This window comes from Aethina tumida, chromosome 1 (genome assembly GCF_024364675.1).
Source record: "Aethina tumida isolate Nest 87 chromosome 1, icAetTumi1.1, whole genome shotgun sequence".
NCBI lineage: Eukaryota > Metazoa > Arthropoda > Insecta > Coleoptera > Nitidulidae > Aethina > Aethina tumida.
In genome coordinates this window covers 79,819,086-79,841,185 of record NC_065435.1, presented here as the reverse complement: position 1 = coordinate 79,841,185, position 22,100 = coordinate 79,819,086, and the positions used below count along the sequence as shown (strand labels likewise).

Below are 22,100 nucleotides of genomic sequence, written 5' to 3'. Positions count from 1 at the left end.
AGGAAACGATTTCACTCCATTGAAACATCGCGGTTTCATTGCTTTTTCTATCACTAAGGGTCCATATTTACTGCAAGTAAAACTGTCAACGTCTCTTTAATATGCATTCCCCCATGACATTTTTCATCTTTAAAAGTAAGCATCTTGCCCGGTAAACATTTGAAAAACAGGCCAGTTTCATCAGTATTAAAAATGTCTCAGACATCATAGTTTTCAATCAATGTCTTCAAATCACCATGCCAATCTAAGCAAACTACATCATTAACACTTCCACGTTCCCCACAAACTTTTTTAAATACAACTCCATTTTTCTTTTTGAAATTTGTAAGCCAACCTTCACTTGCCGCAAAGTTTTTGATGCTTAGAGTGGACGCAAACTCTTTTCACCTTTAGTAGCTCTTTTCCGTACTCCAACAGTTTGAGTAGCATACATTTTCTCCTTGTACTTTATTATGGTTGTTTATATTCTTATCTATATTAATTTGATTTTGATTATCCATTTTGATTTTATTAAAATCATTTATGAAAATTTTTTGGTAAAGTTGCAGAATCAGTCACTCTAAGGAATATCTTTAGCGCATGCGTCAACTTGATTTGAAATCATCTGTTTCGGAGATTTTAGACAGCATAGTTGCCAGATTTCAGTTTTAACAAAATAACTAGAGAAAAATGTTATTAGAAAAATCTCTACGTAATTTATTTTGTTTTTCGTGTAAGACTTATGTCATTTATGTAGTTGAATTCTAAAAAAGATAAAATTCTATTAATCATAGTTTATTAATTACTATATTAATTTTTTATTTACTCTATATTTCTTTGATAGTTTAATGTCTAATTAAATATATTCAGAAAATATTTAATAGTTTATAGGTAAATTTGCAAAAGGGAATACTTTTTATAAAAAATAATACATTAATATAACAAAAAAATATATTTATATACTTTATAATAAAAAAACAAAATTAATTAAAATAAAAATAAAATTATTCTAAAGGATATTGCTCCCTAATACCTAAATTTGTTCCTCCAAATAAACTCGTGGAGGTACGATGGAAATAAGGTTTGTGAGGTACCAAATTGGCGACGGAGTTTCCTTTTCGCCCTCATCCACATATTTTCCACGTTCTGCGTGTGAATTACACGATTTTCAGGGTTCACAAAATTATGTTCGTGAATAATCACTTCATGGTGATATATTCCTCCACCCATCGGACATAATTATTGTTCCTGGTAAGATGTACCTATTCCATTAAATAAAGTTATATTTTTATACTTATAAACAAAAAAAAAAAAATAATTCAATTCGAAATTCTGGAAAAAATGTAAATATTATTTCTAACATGTACATGCTCTTACTTTCTAAAATAACATGCACAATTTATACTAAATTCTAACAGTTCAAAAATATTTTTTACCTAGCATCCATCAAATACATGCTTCTACTTTCCTAAATACGCCTCTCCAACCAACCTTTGAATTATAGCAGATAAGGTTTCTGCAGTTCTGTCAGGAACTTCCACCAAGAAGCAACGCCCAGAGCCACGCTCAATACCACCGAAAACCCATGCACCAGGCAACCACCGTCCACGATGATATTTTCGATGAAAAAATTTCGATTCATCGATTTCTACTATCTTAGGCTCTTGAGCGTCTTCATCCCATCCACCTAAAACCTCAGGATTTCCTACCAGGTGTTGCTCGCAGAGTTCCCGACAGAACATAGACCAGTCTACCATTGTGTGGGTAGCCGCCATCCCTAGCCCCACTTCTCGTTTAACCACTTCATGTGGCATATCACACGCCCAACAATAAATTATTTTTAACATTTTTTCTACTGATAAGTTGCTGTTGGAAAAAAATAATCCGCTCCTAATTGATGATGATTTTCCACACCCTTTGCAACGCCATATGTATCCATCTGTACACTTTTTTTTTATGAATGACATGGCTAGATTGCAGTTGGCACATATACTCCTATTCTTAAGTATTCCGCGTCTAACACACCACTGTATTGCAAGCAATGGATTGCCAAAACTTAATCCAGCCAAATTGTAGGATTCATTCAAATCTATACCAACTACTTCATTAGCCACAACAATACTAGTAAGAGCCTTTGACCTTCTCTGAACAGCCATAGTCTATTGCACTAAACTAACTCTAAAAAAATTAAATACTAGTGAATTTAAAATATAGTAAATTGGGAATAAGTTAAAAAATAATAAAAATACATTTTTAATTAAATACAATACAATTATAAATATAGTAAAATATATTAACTAATTAATGATCTATATCAATAAATAAAGATTGTACTTACCAAAAAATATAAATATAATAATAATATAAATGTAATATTATAAAAATATAGCACCCAAATAATCTATAAAGTAAAATAACTTAAAAAATTACTACAAATAAATTAAAAATGATCTTACCAAAGGAGTACAAATATAATGTTAATAATCTGTAATCTGTGTTAATAATGGAAATAATCTGTAAAGTAAAATATATTAAATGAGCATACCCATCAATAAATTAAGAATGTAATTACCAGAAGAGTAAGGAAAATATATTGTTTTAAAAACACCACGGAAATATAACCTGTAAAGTAAAATAGTTTAATTAATGAGCAATAATGATCAAATTAGAAGAAAGAATTTACTTACCAAAGAAATAAAAAATGTAATTCACAATAATAGTCTCAAAGAACACAAAACTTTCACAAAGAACAATTCGAATATTTTGACCGTTGCAAAGCGACAACACAGCACTACAAATTGTTCAAGAAGCGCGAAACCTGCGACTCACGACGCATGCGCTAGAAAATATTCCTTAGAGTGACCGATTCTGCAACTTTACCAATTTTTTCTATTAATTTTTGCTGTGTACAACCGTACCGTGAATGCAGCTGTACACATGATAAGCCATGTGACCGCTCGAACCTCCAAGAAAAGCCAAACCCTTGAGGCTCAGGTCACGGTCACCCTCACCCACACAAGCCAGAACAGAATCGACCCTCGAACTACTCAGACCTACCATTTATACTAACTATTCATATATATAGTTATTTTGTGTCTCACTTAACATTCGTGCTATGCAACCCCGGATAGAACAGTTTTTAAATTACTGACGCACAATTTATAATCTGAATCTGAAATGATATATGAAAAGTGAGTATAATAGAAAATAACACACAACTTAGCTGTAGAATGAATTGCCCATATGTATGTTGCGTATGTGTTAACATTTAACCGAAATTATCAATATGGGGTAATATTGCAGAATCCGCGACAATGAGGAATATTTTTAGCACATGCGTCAATTTAATTTGAAATCATCTGTTTGAAAGATTTTAGACTGCATAGTTGCCAGATTTCAGTTTTAACAAAATATGTAGAGAAAAATGTTATTAAAAAATCCATATGTAATTTATTTTGTTTTTCAAGGATGACTTTTGTCATTTATGTGGTTGAATTCTTAAAATATAATTCGGCTAATCATAGTATATTAAATATTTTTTTATTTACTCTAAATTTCTTTGATAGTTTAATATATAATTAATTATTTCATTATTAAATAATTTTAGAAAATATTTAATAATTAGTTAAATTTACAAAAGGGAATAATTTTTATTATATATTATAAAAAAACATAATAAATTAAAACAGAAACAAATTTATTACAGTGGATATTGTTCCCTGATACAATTTAAAATGCTCATAAACACATTGCGATTTTTATATTTATTTCTCCATATAAATAAATGAAATTTATCAATAAATTTGAAATAAGTTAAAAAAGAATAAAAATACATTTTTAATTAAATACAATACAATTATCTATATAGTAAAATATAATTAATTAATTAATAAGCCATACCAATAAATTAATATTGTAAATAAAAATGTAATGTTTTAGAAATACAGCACCCAAATAATATATAATGTAAAATAACTACCAACATATTAAAAATGTTCTTACCAAAGAAATAAAAATATAATGTTTTAAACATGAACATAATCGTAAAATAAAATATATTAAATGAGCTTACCAATAAATTAAGAATGTAATTACCATAAATATATAACGTAAAATATTTTAATTAATGAGCCTTAATAATCAAATTATAAGAAAGAAAAATAAAAAAAGTAATAACACTAATTTAACAATAATGTAACCCCAATGAACACAAAACATTCACAAAGAACAATTCGAATATTTTCACCGTTACAAAGCGACAACATCGCACTGTAAACGCATAACGTTCAAGAACGCATGCGCTAGAAAATGTTCCTTAAAGTCGCGGATTCTGCAAGATTACTTAATATGGCTTAATGTTAAATTCAATATTACTGATATAGTCAATAAATTTTTTTTTCATAATTAATGTTGCTATTTTTATAGAATAAAAAAATATACATTATTTTAATATAATATTAAACATTAAAAAACATTACAGTGATACATAATTAACAGTATTTAAAAAATCAATGTTCTCTCAAGGTACTAAAAAAAATAATTTTGAATTATTAGATTGTGAATAGACACTATCGACCTCTGTGTGTTCTGTGTCGACCTCTTTACGTTACGCGTTTGCTATTAAATAACAGTTTATATTGGTAACAGAAACCTGTAATGCAGAAATTACATTACTTTAATATTTCATTTTATTTAGTATAGAGAACCTTGTGTTGCGTATACCCGAAATACCAAATGTCAATTTAATAATTCCATGAATGTTTTACGAACAAAATTCTAAAATAACATTGAACAAACTTCTCATATCGTCCTCGACACCAAAAGACGATGTCGCGGTTACGTGTCGATGAAGAAACCATAGTGCAAATCTATCCCGAAAAGGACCAGCATAAATGCGGATACTGCAAAAGTGAAAATGGAAGCACAACTTACGGTAAATATACACAACAACGTTTGTCATTCTTTGTTAAAGCAATGATTTTAGGCATGTCAGCACTTAACATGACTGTGGTTGACTATCAGGACTTAATTGACAGAGGTTGGAGACGTTCGGGCAAGTACTGCTATAAGCCTGTGATGCATGAAACCTGTTGTCCACAATATACAATAAGGTTTAAAACTTAAAAAACTGATCAAATGAGTATTAATTTTTTATATTACAGGTGTGATGCTTTAAATTTAATTATGAGCAAATCCCAAAAAAAAGTGATTAAAAAGTTTAATAAGTATTTGACTGATGGAGCTTTACCAGTCACAAATTCAAAAGATGAGAGTGAAGGTGTAAATGAAGATGTTGTAAAAGATGTGGAGATGAATGGGATTTTCACTAACAAAGTTGTTAATGAGAAGCCTTTTGAAATCCCTGATGTGCAAACTGGTAATTTTATTTTATTTTTTATTGTATTACCTTTTATCTATAGTGTAATTAAATACTACTATCTGAGTACTTAAATAATATAATCTTAACCTTGAATAAAATTGCCTTGAAGTTCAAAGTGATAAATTGATGAAAACATTGTAATATTGAAATAAAAACCTACATTTTATAGAAGTTGCGTCGACATCGAAAAAGAGCGCTAATAAAATTATAGCCTCCACCAAAGTGGAAAAACCGAAACCGATAAAGAAAGGTCTGGGGGCGGATTCTACGCGACCGCCCTGCAAAAAAGCAAAGTTGCTGCGATTAGAGCGTAAAAAAGAGAAACTTCTTAGCCACGGAATGAGTTTAGAAAAACTCTGTGCAAACGACGAACAAAAGAGTCTTGAGCAATTCATTGAGGATGTTCCTAAGGATGTTTTACACAAACTAATTGTGGGTTTATTAGAATATTGTTTTCAGATCTACCTATTTAACAGGAAACACATTTTTTAGATTAAATTGGTTCAGCCGAATAAACGGAAAAACGACGACGATTGGACTAAAACTCAAAAGATTGAAGAGGATTTGTATACGAAGTACCAGACAATCGTCCATAACGATCCCGCAGAAAAAGCAAGGAGAAGCTTCGTCCGCTTCTTAGTTGATTCACCTCTAAATGTAATTATAAAAACGTTATTTATTTATAAATTAGTATAACAGAATTTTTTTAGCCCGAACCATTTCCGGATAATAAAAAAGGTCCGGGTTACGGATCTTTTCATCAACAGTACTGGATAGATGACAAACTGATCGCTGTTGGTGTCATCGATATTTTACCTAAATGTGTTAGTTCTGTATATTTCTTCTATGATCCGGATTTTAGGGGACTCACTCTTGGAACATACGGATCCCTTCGGTACTTATTAGCCTTGTTGGGTTTATTCGAGTTTACGAGATTACTATCAAGTGCATACATAGTAAAAATCAATTCTAATTTGGAACTGCTTTGTCGGATATGCGTAATTATATATTTAAAAACGATTTTGTTTGTTAAAATTGATATGCCTTTGAATTAAAAGAATTAAAATTCGAATAAACCTATTATTTTCTTTCAAGTAATTTCCTTATCAAAACTGATCTTTTAGGGAACTGTACTTTACAAGATCATTAAGTAAAACAGTACCGGAAATAAATCAATATTATATGGGTTATTATATTCATACCTGCCCAAAAATGCTTTACAAGGGCAAATTATCGCCATCCTATCTTTTATGTCCTGAAACTTATAAATGGTCACCACTAGAAACCTGCATACCGAAATTGGACGTCAACAAATACTCCAGACTGAACGACGATACTAATGACACAGATTCAGACTGTTGTAGAGATGAAGATATAAATAAATCTATTATTTGGATTTTGCATAAACATATGCTTACTTATTTTGAGTTAGCCAAGGAATATGGAGATGAATATGCCAACTTTATCAAGTTATTTGGTAGAAAATGTTGCAGGAGAATTATTGTTCTCCAAGATTGATTTTATCTGCTTATTTATTTGTACATTACATACAATATATACATTATAAATTATTACACGTGTGTTTTTCATAAATTATTGTTATATAAAAAGACATTTAATTGTTAATTTTCTTAAAGTGAAATTTAAAAATAATTTTTTTGTTGTTATCCCAAAATATAAAATTACTAACGTTTTGCTGTGTTAATTCAAACAACTGGAAAAATTCTTTTATAAAACAAACCTGTTTATTACAATAAACAGAAATTTATTATTATGTCAATCAAACTGTTCAGCATGTCGATAATTAACCGGGGAACAAAAAGTATTACGGTAAAAGAAGACTGAAATAATAAACTTCTCGAATCCAGTCACTTTGTTATTTATAATGAGGTATTCAGTTCTGGTAGTGGTGATGGTGGTGGTAAATCTAGAAGGTATTCAGACATACGGTTTGATAGCGGAGGTAGTTCGAGTTTCGGTTTTAGCGCAATCGTTTCGTGTCCTGTTCGTTAAATGTGATAATTTGGTATGCAAAAACGTGAAAATTACATTTAATTCCCATTCTATTTAATACATCGTTGACATCGAATTAAAGTGAAAGTAGAATTTTAGGATAGTACGTTGAATTCTTTACGATCAACTCGTAAATTTGCATAAGAAATAATTTTCTATTATTTTACAACGTAAATATAAGGTAATTATTTCTACACTCTGTGCGAATCGAAGTCAAAACACAATTAAAGTGCAACTAATATTATCGACGTCGTTTAAATCATTAAAACGTGTATATATTGATATGTCCCACTTGTTACGAGAGTTTGAACAAGAAGAATCTGTATATGTTAATTTAATTAAGGCAAGTAAATATTACACGGGCACTTATTTTACTAGGTGCCAAATTTCCATTCCTCGAATCATGTGTCAATAAACACCATCAGAATCTTTATAAAAAGAAACAATATACACTTTAAATACATTTTAATGCAAAAATATTTATTTTTTATGTAATTAAGTAGTTTTAACAATGGAATCAACATTTGTTCAAAGAGTATTAAATTTATTGCTGTTAAAAACTTGTGTAATACTTGTAACAATTGTAAATAATACAGAATTACTGTAGTGATATTTAGATTATCTCAATTTAGGTTTAAATTAAATTAAAACACTATTTTGATACTAATTTGTACATTTCTCAAAAAAAATATCTACTTGTTGGGCTAGGACAACAAATAAATCAGATAAACTTCAATTATTACCTTACATGACGTTTTTATAGAACCGATAAAGATTTAATTACGAACAAAATCTGATTTCAATGTCAATTGATTCACAGAAATCGCAACAAAGAGGAAATGAGCAATTTCAAACCATAAACATAGTTGTAACATAATAACAGTAATTTATATAATTAATATCCGAACACGATGCAATAATTTAATGTTTACTGTTCGTTTAACAAAATCTTGGGATAGACTGTTATTGGTATTTGAGTTTTGGAATTTTTTAGAGAAAATGGGGAAAAACTGAATTTGAAAATATTAATAACAGCACTGTGATACGTTGCAAATTTTAGATTGATAATATGGTTTTTAAATTAGGAAAAGGTAAGTCACAATAAACTTGTTTTATTGTTTTGTAAACCAGTTTTATGTGATGATTAACACTTTTTATGTCATGTTTTAGATTTAATACCAACAAGATCCATAATATGGATAATGTTGTTTACATGCACTTTTATCCTGTACATGATCAGAGTGAACATGTCCATACTTATAATCGCAATGGTGGAACCAGGAAAGACGTCTGAATCAAAAATTTTTGTACCGGAATGTGCCAGAATTTCAAACATTACCAACGAATCCATAATGATTTCACCAGTTCCAGACAAATTCACATCACTTCCAAATGTAAAATGATTTTTCTATAAAAAAGATATATATATATAATAGAATATTTTTTTTTCAGTATGGACCGAGATATGAATGGAACAAAAAGCTTCAGGGATTGATTTTGGGCTCGTACTTTTGGGGATTCACTATTACAGGAATTCCAGGTGGTGCCTTGGCGGAAAAATTCGGCCCATCGAAAATCATTATGATTTCCTTCCTAGTAGCAGGAGGATTGACACTTTTGGGTCCCCTTACCGCTTCCTGGCATCCTATGGCTCTGATCGTGTCCAGATTTCTCATTGGACTCTTCGGGGTAATCTCTGAAAAGACAATGAACAATTAATCAAAATAAACGAGTTTATTTTAAGGGAGTAGTGTACCCATGTTTACACAATTTGGTAGCAAAATGGGTACCAGCTCAAGAAAAGGGTAAATTCATGGGTGCATTGTTAGGGGGTGCTATGGGAACGGTCGCCACATGGCCATATTTGGGTGCTGTTATAGAAAGGTATGGATGGAATTGGGGTTTCTTTTCAAATGGTATTATCGTTCTTTTATGGACAGTCGCTTGGGTGTGTCTTGTTAGAGACACCCCATCAGATCATCCTTGGATTAGCCAATCTGAAAAACAATATATTGAAGATGGGCTTGGAGGAAACGTCAATAATAAAAAAGTACTGTATCTACAAAATTATAATATATTTTACTGAAAATTAATCCATAATGATTTTGTAGAGGTTGGCACCTTACGGACTTATATTTCGATCGGTACCATTTTTGGCTTTGATCGTGTTACACTTTGGTAACCTGTGGGGATTGTTCTTTCTGATGACAGCTGGACCCAATTTCATGTCTTCTGTACTAGGTTTTGATTTGGGTCATACTGGAATTCTGGCGGCTCTTCCCTATTTAGCTAGGCTGATTTTTGGATTCGTTTTTGGATCAATCGGCGATCAAATTAGAAAAAAGAACTGGATGACGACTACTACGACACGAAAGAGCTTTGTCCTATTTTGTAAGTTTATTGTGAACAAAAACCGTTATCGATATGATTGTACCTATTACCTGTTCATGTTTTTTTAGCTCATATTCTTCCTGGATTTTTATTGTTGATGCAGACATTTACGGGTTGCGACGCAAATTGGGCAATAGTTCTTATAACACTATCTCTGGGTTTGAATGGCGCTTCAACTTTGACCAACCTGCAAAATTCTCAAGATTTGGCGCCCAATTTTGCTGCCACTTTGTATGGAATTGCTAATTGCATTGGCAGCACTACAGGGTTTATTTCTCCTCTAATCGTTGGATATTTGACTACAAAAAAAGTAAGTGTTGAATTTAAAAATGTGATAATAGCACATTAATTTATATTATATTTTGTAGAACGGTTTAGACGAATGGCACATAATTTTCTACATTGGTTCCTCTGTTTACATCGCGTGTGCATTTTTCTTCATCCTCTTTGGAACTGGAGACATTCAACCTTGGAATTTCGAAGAAACAACTACGCATAAAACGGGTACAGAAAATGCTGCTTACATTACTGAAGACGAAGAGACAATAGATAATGAAAACACTAAAGTGTAATATGTACATTTTATTGCATAATCAGAAGGGAGTGTACATATTTCTCACATATAATTTTTTACATATATATATATATATATATATATATATATATATATGTATATTTCAATAATATTGTAAATGTGATCATATAATAAATTATTTCCATTCAAAAAACTGTTAATTTTGCTTTAAGCATCCTTTTGTTCTGGTTCGTTCCAAGACTGTCTATTAGTTGAGCCAAGAATAATGAAAGCCGTCGCCCCAACCATAAAAATAGCTCCGGCCAATACGAAAACCCATCTCCACTGATCCATTGTATTCTAAAAAAGAATAATAATAATAATTGAACATATTTGAAGTCACATACATCATACTAACTCCAGATTTTGTCATAACAGCAGAAGAAACTGGAACCAAAAATTGAGATATACCCCCAATGGTACTGATAATTCCATAAACAGTAGCAGCGAAATTGGGCGCCAAATCTTGAGGATTATAGATTGTAGTGCAAATAACGGCCGCGTTGAAGAATAATGTCATGCAAAGAAGGGCTGTGCCAATTCTAGAATCGCAGTTTAGGAACATCATCATTATTAGGCATAATCCAGGCATTACGTGAGCTAAAAGATGATTTTTTTATATCGAATCAGTTAGTATTATTATATACTAACACACTATGACAAAACATTTTCTTTGTATGGTCATGGAACAAAATGCTCTTTTCGTGAAAAAATCATTGATGCTTCCGTACAAAAATCCAGCGAACAATCTGCAAATGTGTGGCATAGCCGAAAGTGCTCCTGACTCTTTTAGAGAAAAGTCTAAATAATCCTTGAAGAACTTCGGCACAGTTATTAATAATATGAATAATCCCCAAAGATTAGCGAAATGGCAAATCGCCAAACCCCAAAAGGGAATCGAAGTAAATATCTTTTTATAAGGAGCGACCAACTAAAAACCAAACCATAGTTTAGTTTTTTCTTTAATATCTTTACTGAATGAAATATAAGCAGTACCTTTGCACGGGGTGGAGGAATTTCAGATCGAAGAAACTCCTTCTCCTCATCGGAACACCAACGACTTTGGTCTGGACTATCGGCTAATACGATGGCGACAAATATCAAATAAAATATGGTGAATCCACCGACGAAAACGAATCCCCAAGCCCAATTTGCCACATCGGAAATAGCACCAACGACAGCAAAAGTCATAACCGTTCCCATTGTGTTGCCAAACATCGCACTCATGAATTTGCCTTTTTCCTTTGGCGGCGCCCAACGGGCTATCAAGTTCTGCAAAGCCGGATAGTGCAATCCCTAAAAACCGATAAAGTAAATCGACCAGAAATGAAAATGAAAGGATGAAAAATGTAGTCTTACCCCCATCAATCCAAGAATAACCCGCATTACCATAACAACCGACCAATGAACTAAATTTGCTGGTATACACAGAAATGTGGCGATAATCGAGATCAACATGGACCACACTATAGTCTTCCATGGACCAAAATACTCTGCGAAAAACCCCCCAGGTATCGATGATATAATGTAACCGTATCCGTAACCAGCTAAAACCTGCCCCTGCTCTGTTTCGGACCATTCCGCCTTTGCGAAAAAACCCTTAATAAAAATGCAAAAAATATTACATCTTATTGATACATATACAATTGAAAACTTACTTCGTCCCCCGCTTCTCTTGTTTTGGTAGTTTTGGTGGTGTCGGGGAGACATTCGGAAGGCGCCACTGTAGGTCTATCATCGGATTCAGTGACTTGTCGTGGTGTAGACATTGCCAAAGCGCTAATCGATATATTCACTCTCAGTACATAATTGGTGAAAGTCGTCATGAAGATTACCACACCAATCCATACTCTAAATGGTAGTTTGAAAGCTGGAAATCAATGTTTTGATGAAAATGTTATAAGAAATTAGCTGTTTACCCATTTTAGACAATATTGGAAGTCACATCAGATGAAGGAGTTTGAGTTTAGTAAAATTAAATTGACATTATACGAATAAAAAAAATCTCCAAGGTTACCAATTTGCTAAAATTTAGTCTAACGTTATATACACATTTTTTTGATAGTTTCGAACTTTATTTTTACTCGCAAAAGTTATGCGTAAGTTATCTGTCTCCTCCAAAGTCTGAATTATGGTAATGTATATTATAATCAGATATGCCGTTTCGATTTTGGATTGGAGTTATCATCTTCATGACGACCTACACTAATTACGTTATGAGAGTGAACATATCGATCAGCGCTTTAGCAATGATGACTCCTAAAGAGAGTGGGAATGCACAGAACAAAACGGAAGTCAAAAAATCCATTTGCATCGTAGAAAAAAAAGAGCGAACCAAAAAACAATACCACGAAGTAAGATTTTCTGTTAAACAGTTGTAAAGCTTAGTCTGTTTCCTTTTAATTAGTCGGACATATTTCCAAGAGCAGAATGGACTGAAACCCAGCAAGGACAGGTTTTGGCGGGTTACGGTTACGGTTATATGATCTTTTCAATTCCCGGAGGCTTCTTCGCCGAATACTCTCCACATTGGGGTCCATCTTTGCAACTCTTCTTTGCGTCCCGCAAACCTGGTCCATTGGTCGGCGGTGATGCTTGTCAGGGTTCTTATAGGAATGCTAAGCGTATATATTTATATATATATATATATATATATATATATATATATATAATACATTATTTTGTAGGGAGTTCATTATCCTGCCATGCAAAATGTAATATCTCATTGGTCACCTCCGAAGGAAAAGGGCAAGTTTATGAGTGCGATGTTTGGTAACACAATGGGAACTGTCATGACTTTTGCTGTGGTTGGAGCAATTTCTGACGTCGCAAATTGGGTATGGGGATATTTTGACCTCGCGACCATTTTGAGGATTGGCAATTTGTCATTTAGCTAATTTATGGGGATTGTTTGTCCTTTTGACTTCAGTTCCAAAATTTTTTAATGATTATTTGGATTTTTCTTTAAAAGAATCTGGCGCTCTTTCAGCAACTTCCCATATTGTACGTCTTTTAGCCGGATTCCTGTGTGGATGTGTAAAGGACTTTTTCACCAAACGAGCATATTGTTCCATGACCATACAAAGGAAAGGTTTTGTGGTATTTTGTAAGTTGTACTAAATTTTTCACATTTTTTTTTTTACTTCGTTAATTATTTTAAGCTCATTTGTTGCCCAGTTTATGTATGTTTGCCATGATGTTCATAGGATGTAATGCATATGTGGACACAGTGCTACTCTGTATGACTCTGTTTTTCAACGCAGCGGTAGTTTGCACTACAATTTATAATCCGCAAGATTTGGCACCGAACTTTGCAGGAACCATTTTTGGCATTATCAGTACAATTGGAGGAATATCACAATTTTTAGTACCGGTTACTACTGCTGCCATTACTGAGGGAGGAGTAAGTGTCCATTAAAGTTTTTCTCTTTCTTATATAATTGTCTTTTAGAATACAATGGACGAATGGAGATGGGTATTTGTCTTGGCGGGTTCCATTTTCCTGGTTGGAGGTCTAGCTTTTATTTTTATGGGATCAAGTGAAAAGCAGCCTTGGAATGAACCTAAGGAAACAACATTATAAAACATTTTTGTTTATTGCTTATTGCTTATGTTATAATTTTTGTTCTGAAATAGTGCACTAATAATTCTTCCTATACTGGACGCTTTATATCAATAATATCAACATATGTATTTGTAACAACTTTTAATTAATTTTTAATTTAACAGGAATACAAAAGTAACATGAACAATGGCATGAAACAATCACAATTTAGATTCTGTTAACCAATTGAAAGCTTGTGGTTTTCTGTCAGCTGCCGGACTGATTATAACATTGATAACACTCGGACCATCTGCAATTTTCAATGATTCTCTGACAGCGTTTTGAAGCTCTGGAATTGTTTTACACAAGAATCCATTTCTGTCGAACAAATTTAATATGTTTTCGTATCTTGTACTGTATGACAAACTCGTGGGGGGAGTCCTGAAAATAATAGGTATTAAAAAATATCAAATCGTCATTTGACAAACGTACATCTTCGTTATGTCCTTGACACCCGATGATTCTTGAATTTCTTTGTAAGAATCACCGTCCATTCCGCTGTAGATGCCGGAATTGTTAACGATCACGATTATAATGGGTAATTTGTAACGCACCATGGTCTCAACTTCCATGCCAGAAAAACCAAATGCTGAATCTCCTTCCACACAAATCACTCTTTTTGTTGGTTCATAATGTCTGCAATAGAGAGCTGCTGCGATCGCAAATCCTGGTCCAACCTGTAAATAAAGTTTACTGATAAAGATAAGAGAAAGGAAGAGATGAAATTGTATAAAAACATACACCCATTGTTCCGAAAGTTCCAGCATCCAATCTGTGTCTTGGTAAATTATTAGGCAACATAGATCTTCCAATATCCATAGTGTTGGCACCTTCGCTGACAATAATACAGTCCTTGGGTAAAAGTTCATATAAGTGTTTGAAAACAGCATAGTAATTCAATGGACTGGACACATCAGTTGCCATAGCTTCAACAACTTTCTTGTTTTCATCACTTTTTCTGCATAACATCTTCCACCAGTCGCTGCTACTGCTAAAATTGTATCCCTTTTTCTCTAGTCCTGCAGAGATCTGCTCAACAGCAGTCTTCACATCGCTCTGGATACCTACAGCAGCTCTAACACTATTATGAATTTCCTCTGGGCACAAATCAATTTGTATAAATTTGGTGTCGGGTGCGTAACGTGGAGGTCTGCCGAAATGCAAAATCCAGTTGAGTCTCGCGCCTAAAAGCAGTACAACATCGGCTTTGAGTAGAGCTGTGGATCTGGCAGAGGAAACGCTTTTAGGGGATTCATCCGGGACCACTCCTTTACCCATTGGTGTAGGTAAAAATGGCAGATTGGTCTTTTCTATTAGCTGTCTGATTTGTTTTTCGGCTCTGGAGTAGGCAGCACCTTTGCCGACAATCACTAACGGTCTTTGAGCCGTTGTCAACAATTGGACAGCCTTTTCTATTTGCTGAGGATCGGGATAGATCAGTGGAACGGGAGCAGGTTGTACGATAGAGGGGATAGTATCTTCAGAAGTTCGTGCGCCGAGTAGATTGGCCGGAAAATCTAGATACGCAACACCAGGACGTCCAGATTTTGCGTATCTGATCGCATTCTCAACGTGTTGTGGGATCAGTTGGACACTTGGAGGACGAGCCGAATATTTAGAATAGGGACGTGCCAACTCTACCTGGTTACATTCCTGGAAACCTCCGATACCTAAAAATTTGAACATCTGTAATTTTGAAATTTGAAACAATTTTTATTAGATGTACCTTCGTGGTCTTGGGGAGCAGAACCACCGATCACTAGCAGTGGCCAACAGTTAACTTGAGCGTTGGCCATGCCACCGAAGACGTGCAAAAGACCAGGTCCTGAGACAACCAGAACTGCTCCAGGTGTGCCTGTTAAATAACCAATCGCTTGGGCTGAGTAACAAGCTGCTTGCTCGTTCCTCATTCCTACGTAATGAATTCCAACTTGTTGCAATGCCATACTGAGCTCAATAACTGGAATTCCAACGATTCCGAACACATATTCAATTCCCTAAATTTATAAATTCAAATTATTCCTGTAATGTCACGCGACATCTGTTAGATAATAGATGAAACATATGCAAAGGTGTTATAAACGTTTAATCAAAATACAGACACCTATCTGCATATCGTCGCATAATCTATTTACTTCTAATAATAAAATGGCATCTAAATATCTCAAAAACTATTTTATGACATACCTGATCTTTTAAAGCTTGCGCCAAAACAGTATTTCCATCTACATCAGCCATTTTTCGATATTCTCAATAGGTTAATACCAAGCAAAAAACAAACACCAGGTTGACACAGTGGTCGACAGTAAACTGGGATCAATGTTTACGCAGGTTTAGATTGTTGTTGAACGTTGAACTGTTTTATCGAGATTTTTCAAATTGGACTAAAAATAAACAATATTGCAATAAAATGATTTTGATTAGTTGTAAAAAATTTAGCAAAATGAGAAATAAAACACATATTTGTTTATACCTACATTTATTTATCCGACGATAATCTTTCAAAATCACTTGACAATATCACTCACAACAATATCCAGAACATAAATCGTTAAAAATTAATGAAAAACTTCCGAATCGTCGATTCGTATTTATCACCGTGCTACTACAAATTTTATTTGAAAAATCAATTACTTACAAATTTACAAAATCTAACATAACATAACATGGAAAACATAATAAACAAAAACAGACGGATTTTTAGAGCACATTATTTTAATACCACATAATCCGATTTCACTCCATACATATAACATTCGTCCTAGTTAGCTTGTAAGAAAAGGTTACACTATCGAATAATTGTTAGTTAGATTAGTTAATTTTATGTAAATTCATTTAGAAAATTCTTAACTATACGTCACGGTTTCGTGTCACCGAAATTTGTAGTTAAGTTTTTTTCGTAAACCCAAACGTTTCGTTTTTATTTTTTGTTCTAAGTTCTTATTTACTAAAACGGGTATTTATCCATTGTTTTTTAGGGTTAACTACCCTACAAAGTAATTGCACAACTCCCGACCATTTTATAACTCCTACTAAATTTATTTATGTCTACAAAACTTTCTATAAATTTTTCACTAATACTGGATTTTCGAAAGAAAATCATCAATTAAATAAATCCCAATTTGATTGGATAGAGAACGAAAACAACGGCCTCAAATTACTCTAAACAAACAATATCGCGCTTTATTTTTGAGGTGTTAACAAATTTATTTACAGTCTTTTATGATAAAGTGAAAATCCGTAGAAAGTAGAATTTCTGTAAGTTAATTTAAGAAAAAAAGCGCCTGTGCCACAATATCCAGTCCTCAATGGTTTCAAGTAATCCGAGTCCCAAACTGAAAACTTAACGCGTCTCACGATATTAATTTACAATGCAATAATATCAATAATAATCATTTTTCCCGATCCATTTTTATCGAACTAAAATCCACAGTTAAACGACTATGAACACAGTTAAATTTTTTTAATACCACCCCGTACGAAATTCTCACAAAACTATCCTAGATAATGTTTATATTATATATACAACTCAGTCGGATTAGAATTTTTTCCTCGTCGACGGAGTCACAAACGTGAAAACAAATCCAATTAAATAATTTTATAGTTCTACCGTTTCAACAGTCACGCCTTAAAAAAATTAAATTTTTGATGCCCGATTATCTGGTGACGATGAAAATCATCGAGCTGCGGTCATTTTTTCTTTTTTTTCTGTTTTTCCTATATTTTTAAGAATTTGCTACATTTTTTCTATGTTAGATTTTTTCATAAGGAGTTTTGGAAAGAACGATCGACCAAAGTGATAAACATTTCAAATATTAACGTTACATAAGGTGGGACAAACGTCCATTGGATATTATCAAATAATATTTACATAATTTAAATATTTGAAATGTTCGACGAGAAAAGTTTTCAATGTCAACGATCTCAATTTCAATACTGAAATAATCTTAATGATTCGTTCTTCACAAGCCATATTTTTAAAATCGTTTGATCCTTTTCACAAACCGTGTATTCAATTTAACATATCTTTTAAGTAGTAGTCGCTAATCCGATACGACGGGGATGTTTTTTTTTTTTTTTTTAGGAGAGGGTGGCAGTTACACTTCGCAGGGAACGGTCGGCGTCTCGGTCAGCTTGAGCTTAACCACGGTTAGCTCTTTATGTCAAGCGGTCGCGGATCCTGTGTTGCAAGCGGCCACCGGAACTGTTTGACATCCCATCGCTGCGACGTTGTTTCCTACATAACAAAAACGACAATTGTTAGGCGGGTTTCGAGTTGCGAGTTGCGAGTTGCGATTGACGCCATACCTACTATGCTACCAACACCACATGTCTTCAGTTCGGTGAAGATCTCGGTGAAATAGGAAGGTTCGGCATTTATTCGGAGCATGTTTGAGGACAATCGGTTCACGATTTCGAGACACCTGTCCCAGAACTTGTCCTTGGAGTCCTCGACGAGGAACGGTTTCAGAGGGTAGGAAATCTCGTTGCCCATGTAGGAATAACTGAGGTAAAGACATGTCAGCACCACCGCCTGCAGATCTTGTTCGCAGTCTATGTCTTCGTCCACCAGTTCGCGCACCAACATGTAGACAAATACCACGTTTGCTGGGTTTATGAAAGCGACATCCTAAAACAAATTGAATCCTTATTGAAATTCGATAAAACGTTCGACCATGATATAACTTTTATTAAAATTAATGCGATTTTAGTATTTTGCCCCTTTTTGAATAAGGGTTCTTCAATTATATCAAAGTGTCTCAATCTTGAATAATACATGATCCTGTTGCGGGCGACGTTGCACGCTCTTGGACGCTGTGCAGTGCATCGATCGAATGTCGCAACGACCCAATTCGTTTTTGAACTTGATCGCCGTCCAGGATCACAGAACCGAGAACCGAGTTTGCAGACTACAACCGACGTTGTCGATGTAGTTTTAACCTGTTGTCTCCTCGGATGCGTAAATTATCGAACAGTATGACGCAAGTTTGGTCAGCACACCTGATTTGATGTCTGCTTTGAGAAGGTCCGTACACGCGATGTACGTAAGTGCGTGTCTTAAACAAAACGTTCAAGTAATATTCGATTTTCTTTTATCTATTAAGTCTTCTCAGTTTCACTGATGTCGGCGCATCCGCCATTTTTAAAAATAACTAAACCCTCACATTTAGTTGGAGATCTACAAACATCGTATAACATACATGACAACACGATCAAATTTATTGACCTCCTCCTATATAATTTTTTTTTTATTTTCAGCATTTGCAGCGTTGCAACGAGACCGTGCGGTTACGGTTTTAGCGCGTCGTTGTCCGATCGTGAGTCCGGTGGACCGATTATGATCTAATTCGATTTAATCGAGACCTGGATTCGATATCAAAGTGCTTCGCAACCGTAAATAATTGATCAATGGATCAAGTCGCTGCCGCATCCGTTTAACTTGTTTATTTTTAATCGAAATCTTTTTCTAGTTTCATTTAAATTCAGCTATTTCAACTATTTTTTTGCGATTTATGCCGATAGAAACATAAAAGACCCTTTCAACTATTTTACGGATAAAATAAATTGCATTTCGCATCGACTTCGGAAGGTGATTTAATTTAACAAAGTTTTATGACTGGCTACAAAGTATCAACTATTATGAACGTGGAATGAATTTTCAAGTGGGTGGCGAACAAATACTGAAACGGTAAAGATAAATTCCACTATGCTGGTTAATTGGTCAATAAATGTCAGCATTACGTTAGATGTAACACAAGCATTAACCGATTACACACTACATTTGTTTAATTGAAACTCACACAATCAATTTCGTATGTTAATTACGAACATCAACAACAAGTTTGTTCCCAAATTATGATTAATGCATGTGTTATGTGAAAACAACAAAATCATTTTTACGTCTGGCACGCAATAAAGGAACCACTTTAACAACAAATATGTCATTACTGATTATTCTCGACCCAGATTGTAAAAGGGGGCATAAGGAAAATCGATAGAAAACAGCACATAACACTTTGGTGCCAGTTATTATTGTTCAATATTTGGCGAACGGTAAACGTCTCATACGAATACGTAAAGTTCATTTAATACAATCATTATGCATAAACCTTGAAGCTTTGACCCTCTCGCATGCAACAAGATCGTAAAAATGCAGATTTCATCGAACGCAAAACCTTTTAAATTGGACACATAGAAAAGGTTTTGGGTAGTTACTTTAATGACTTTTGTGGGTGCAAATATATGCATAATAAAATAAATATAACAAACATTCTTCTTTGATGGGCTAAATATGTCATTATAGGAATGAAGAATAGAGTTTATTTTAAAATAAACAAGCCTCTAACCTAAACTTTACACAAATACATTATATATACACATTTGAAATTTTATCTTGTTTATATTTAAAATGTACCTATCTAATAATTAAATCATATTTTGTATTATTAGTATGATGACTTCAGACATTTGAGACTAATTAATAAATCATAACGAAAGGTAATTTCAACAATTTATCAATAGTTCAACAACTTATAATCGATCAACATAGTTTACAACATGCAAGAACAAAGCACAAACATATTTTTTTGCCACTTGTCATCTTGTCATCACCGTCTACATAACTCAGATCATAGCGCGGCCATCTTTGTTAGCAGAGAAAGTACAAAACACAAACGTTTTGCTCCAGAGAATTGTTTAAATTGAAAAAAATGAAATTAAATTTCAAGTACCTGCCAGCCTTGTAGAAGTAGACTTCGATCGACCGTTCTTAGCCACATGACGGCGTCGCCAGCCTGAAAATCTCTTAGTTTGTAGCATTTGGAGTGCAAAAAGATGCCCAAACACTTGAGCAGTTCAGAGGTGGAAGCTTGAATGATCGTCTTCTTCGTGGGACCCGCAACTGGCACCACTTGGTTCTGGTTCTGCGAACCTATGGAATTTTGGCTGAGCAGAGTCTGTTTGTTGATAACTTTGTCACAGTGTACGTGATGATTGGCGTTGTTATTGGCGTTGTTAACCCGAACAATGTCCAAAGCCAACGCTGATGTTGATTTCGAATTGGGGTAGTAGGTGGATTTCGATTGTTGAATGTTCTTGTTTTTGTCGACGACTGGATGAATATTATCCACCAACGGTTGTCGGAAAACAGTGATGTTTTTATTTTTGTTGTCGAGTTTCTTCTTATTGTTGTTGGTTGTCGAGAATCGCTTCCAAGATAATGCATTAATGAACAACGAATGCTTCTTCAGGTTCTTTTCCAGCGCGTTTTTCTCCGAAATAATCTTGGCGTTGTCATTGTTGTTGATGTTGTTCAAATTGTGGTTGTTCGAGTTGGTGATGTTGATTTTTGTTTCCCTGTTCTTCGCATTGTTTAACTGTTCGTAGGAGAAATTGTTCAATGTGAAATCCGCAGTCGAACCAGTAGTGTAAACTGGTCGCCTCTCTCTAGGCGAAAAACTCAATACGGTACCCATCTCACCCGATCTATTCAGGAAAAAAATAGAACTGGATCACGCACACACTTTATTGTTTGGGCTGGTGCACCAACTAACTTGACCCCCTTCAGTTGGACATTTTCGCGTTTTGGTTCGCAATGTGCGGGGACCGCGGCTCGAGTGCGGCTCCTGGGGGTCGATCTGGTTGAGGGCGCCAGGCGCCGGCGTTCTCGTCTCCAGGCAACCGCCCCACATGGCGTCACTGCTCGAGATCAATAACCAAGCCACCCCCAGCGCACCGTTCAGATAATTTCAAACCCCAGTTAATATATTAGGCGTTTTTTTTATTTGTTTATTTATCGAGTAACTGTCCATATATACATATATAATTTCCATTTAATTAATATTATAATATTTTTATAATTTACATTTAATTCTTGTTGCTAACAGTAAGATCTCCTTAATAATAAAATGAATAAATTATATCGATCATAATGTATGTTTTTAAAATATTATTAGTAATATGAACAAGTTTTCTCATTGTTGTCTTGTTTATTATTATATTATTCGTTTCTGAAAATTTCTCCATATTTTGAGGACGTCAGTAGTCGATTCTGCGCGTTTAATAAATTATAATGCAAAGGCATTCGACAACCCTTCGGAACTCATATAAACGTTCGCCCCTTCCACATTCAATCCTATTAATTTATGCCGGTCGTGTAC

The 22,100-nt window shown here is 33.9% G+C and overlaps 6 protein-coding genes, 1 long non-coding RNA gene and 1 pseudogene across 10 annotated transcripts; 4 read left to right on the top strand and 4 right to left on the bottom strand.

Moving 5' to 3' along the window:
- Positions 1–1,009: 1,009 nt before the first annotated feature.
- LOC126264282 (uncharacterized) lies at positions 1,010–3,144 on the bottom strand. Its single transcript, XR_007547042.1, has 5 exons — positions 2,667–3,144; positions 2,552–2,601; positions 2,436–2,493; positions 2,318–2,380; positions 1,010–2,157 (listed from the first exon to the last, which is right to left on the bottom strand). It is a non-coding gene; the product is annotated as an uncharacterized LOC126264282 (long non-coding RNA).
- A 1,524-nt stretch (positions 3,145–4,668) lies between these two features.
- On the top strand, positions 4,669–6,930 carry LOC109596944 (arginyl-tRNA--protein transferase 1). Its single transcript, XM_020012550.2, has 7 exons — positions 4,669–4,912; positions 4,964–5,090; positions 5,142–5,356; positions 5,529–5,791; positions 5,852–6,016; positions 6,070–6,254; positions 6,484–6,930. The coding sequence occupies exons 1-7, from the start codon at positions 4,807–4,809 to the stop codon at positions 6,875–6,877; spliced, it is 1,455 nt and encodes a 484-aa protein (XP_019868109.1). The 5' UTR covers positions 4,669–4,806; the 3' UTR covers positions 6,878–6,930.
- Positions 6,931–7,317: 387 nt separating this feature from the next.
- On the top strand, positions 7,318–10,412 carry LOC109596969 (sialin). Of its 3 annotated transcripts, none has more exons than XM_020012579.2 (8): positions 7,318–7,553; positions 8,367–8,463; positions 8,543–8,766; positions 8,825–9,061; positions 9,117–9,422; positions 9,484–9,763; positions 9,832–10,073; positions 10,132–10,412. In XM_020012579.2, the coding sequence occupies exons 2-8, from the start codon at positions 8,442–8,444 to the stop codon at positions 10,333–10,335; spliced, it is 1,515 nt and encodes a 504-aa protein (XP_019868138.2). In that variant the 5' UTR covers positions 7,318–7,553; positions 8,367–8,441; the 3' UTR covers positions 10,336–10,412. The 3 variants fall into 3 exon arrangements, with proteins under 3 accessions (XP_019868138.2, XP_049826832.1, XP_049826833.1); XM_049970875.1 differs by having other exon boundaries at positions 7,333–7,385; XM_049970876.1 differs by lacking the exon at positions 8,367–8,463 and having other exon boundaries at positions 7,344–7,385.
- Positions 10,413–10,428: 16 nt separating this feature from the next.
- On the bottom strand, positions 10,429–12,340 carry LOC109596970 (sialin). Of its 2 annotated transcripts, XM_020012580.2 has the most exons (7): positions 12,257–12,340; positions 11,996–12,207; positions 11,697–11,936; positions 11,334–11,633; positions 10,989–11,268; positions 10,696–10,937; positions 10,429–10,637 (listed from the first exon to the last, which is right to left on the bottom strand). In XM_020012580.2, the coding sequence occupies exons 1-7, from the start codon at positions 12,258–12,260 to the stop codon at positions 10,506–10,508; spliced, it is 1,410 nt and encodes a 469-aa protein (XP_019868139.1). In that variant the 5' UTR covers positions 12,261–12,340; the 3' UTR covers positions 10,429–10,505. The 2 variants fall into 2 exon arrangements, with proteins under 2 accessions (XP_019868139.1, XP_019868141.1); XM_020012582.2 differs by lacking the exon at positions 10,429–10,637 and having other exon boundaries at positions 10,853–10,937; positions 10,993–11,268.
- A 49-nt stretch (positions 12,341–12,389) lies between these two features.
- LOC126264235 (uncharacterized) lies at positions 12,390–13,377 on the top strand (annotated as a pseudogene).
- Positions 13,360–13,934, top strand: LOC126264140 (vesicular glutamate transporter 1-like). The gene is made up of 3 exons (XM_049961298.1): positions 13,360–13,443; positions 13,499–13,740; positions 13,789–13,934. Exons 1-3 carry the CDS (start codon positions 13,410–13,412, stop codon positions 13,918–13,920), a joined length of 408 nt encoding a protein of 135 aa, XP_049817255.1. The 5' UTR covers positions 13,360–13,409; the 3' UTR covers positions 13,921–13,934.
- Positions 13,935–14,028: 94 nt separating this feature from the next.
- LOC109596968 (2-hydroxyacyl-CoA lyase 1) lies at positions 14,029–16,271 on the bottom strand. The gene is made up of 5 exons (XM_020012578.2): positions 16,129–16,271; positions 15,668–15,938; positions 14,683–15,611; positions 14,374–14,618; positions 14,029–14,322 (listed from the first exon to the last, which is right to left on the bottom strand). Exons 1-5 carry the CDS (start codon positions 16,177–16,179, stop codon positions 14,103–14,105), a joined length of 1,716 nt encoding a protein of 571 aa, XP_019868137.1. The 5' UTR covers positions 16,180–16,271; the 3' UTR covers positions 14,029–14,102.
- A 1,048-nt stretch (positions 16,272–17,319) lies between these two features.
- On the bottom strand, positions 17,320–21,575 carry LOC109596933 (cyclin-dependent kinase 5 activator 1). Its single transcript, XM_020012533.2, has 3 exons — positions 20,673–21,575; positions 18,250–18,571; positions 17,320–18,178 (listed from the first exon to the last, which is right to left on the bottom strand). The coding sequence occupies exons 1-3, from the start codon at positions 21,414–21,416 to the stop codon at positions 18,105–18,107; spliced, it is 1,140 nt and encodes a 379-aa protein (XP_019868092.1). The 5' UTR covers positions 21,417–21,575; the 3' UTR covers positions 17,320–18,104.
- Positions 21,576–22,100: the final 525 nt, after the last annotated feature.

Coding starts and splice junctions, on each gene's coding strand:
- LOC126264140 (XM_049961298.1), top strand. CDS start 13,410: ATGACCATACAAAGGAAAGGTTTTGTGGTATTTT. Junction 13,444..13,498: donor GAAAGGTTTTGTGGTATTTT/GTAAGTTGTACT, acceptor AATTATTTTAAG/CTCATTTGTTGCCCAGTTTA. Junction 13,741..13,788: donor CTGCCATTACTGAGGGAGGA/GTAAGTGTCCAT, acceptor ATTGTCTTTTAG/AATACAATGGACGAATGGAG.
- LOC109596969 (XM_020012579.2), top strand. CDS start 8,442: ATGGTTTTTAAATTAGGAAAAG. Junction 8,464..8,542: donor GGTTTTTAAATTAGGAAAAG/GTAAGTCACAAT, acceptor GTCATGTTTTAG/ATTTAATACCAACAAGATCC. Junction 9,764..9,831: donor AAAGAGCTTTGTCCTATTTT/GTAAGTTTATTG, acceptor ATGTTTTTTTAG/CTCATATTCTTCCTGGATTT.
- LOC109596968 (XM_020012578.2), bottom strand. CDS start 16,179: ATGGCTGATGTAGATGGAAATACTGTTTTGGCGCAAGCTTTAAAAGAT. Junction 15,612..15,667: donor TGCTCCCCAAGACCACGAAG/GTACATCTAATA, acceptor TCAAATTTTTAG/GTATCGGAGGTTTCCAGGAA. Junction 14,619..14,682: donor GAACTTTCGGAACAATGGGT/GTATGTTTTTAT, acceptor CTTTATTTACAG/GTTGGACCAGGATTTGCGAT.
- LOC109596933 (XM_020012533.2), bottom strand. CDS start 21,416: ATGGGTACCGTATTGAGTTTTTCGCCTAGAGAGAGGCGACCAGTTTAC. Junction 18,572..20,672: donor TACTTCTACAAGGCTGGCAG/GTACTTGAAATT, acceptor AATTTGTTTTAG/GATGTCGCTTTCATAAACCC. Junction 18,179..18,249: donor TGGTGTTGGTAGCATAGTAG/GTATGGCGTCAA, acceptor TTTGTTATGTAG/GAAACAACGTCGCAGCGATG.
- LOC109596944 (XM_020012550.2), top strand. CDS start 4,807: ATGTCGCGGTTACGTGTCGATGAAGAAACCATAGTGCAAATCTATCCC. Junction 5,792..5,851: donor ATGTTTTACACAAACTAATT/GTGGGTTTATTA, acceptor CACATTTTTTAG/ATTAAATTGGTTCAGCCGAA. Junction 6,017..6,069: donor TAGTTGATTCACCTCTAAAT/GTAATTATAAAA, acceptor GAATTTTTTTAG/CCCGAACCATTTCCGGATAA.
- LOC109596970 (XM_020012580.2), bottom strand. Junction 11,634..11,696: donor TTATTCTTGGATTGATGGGG/GTAAGACTACAT, acceptor ATCGGTTTTTAG/GGATTGCACTATCCGGCTTT. Junction 11,269..11,333: donor TTCCTCCACCCCGTGCAAAG/GTACTGCTTATA, acceptor TTTGGTTTTTAG/TTGGTCGCTCCTTATAAAAA.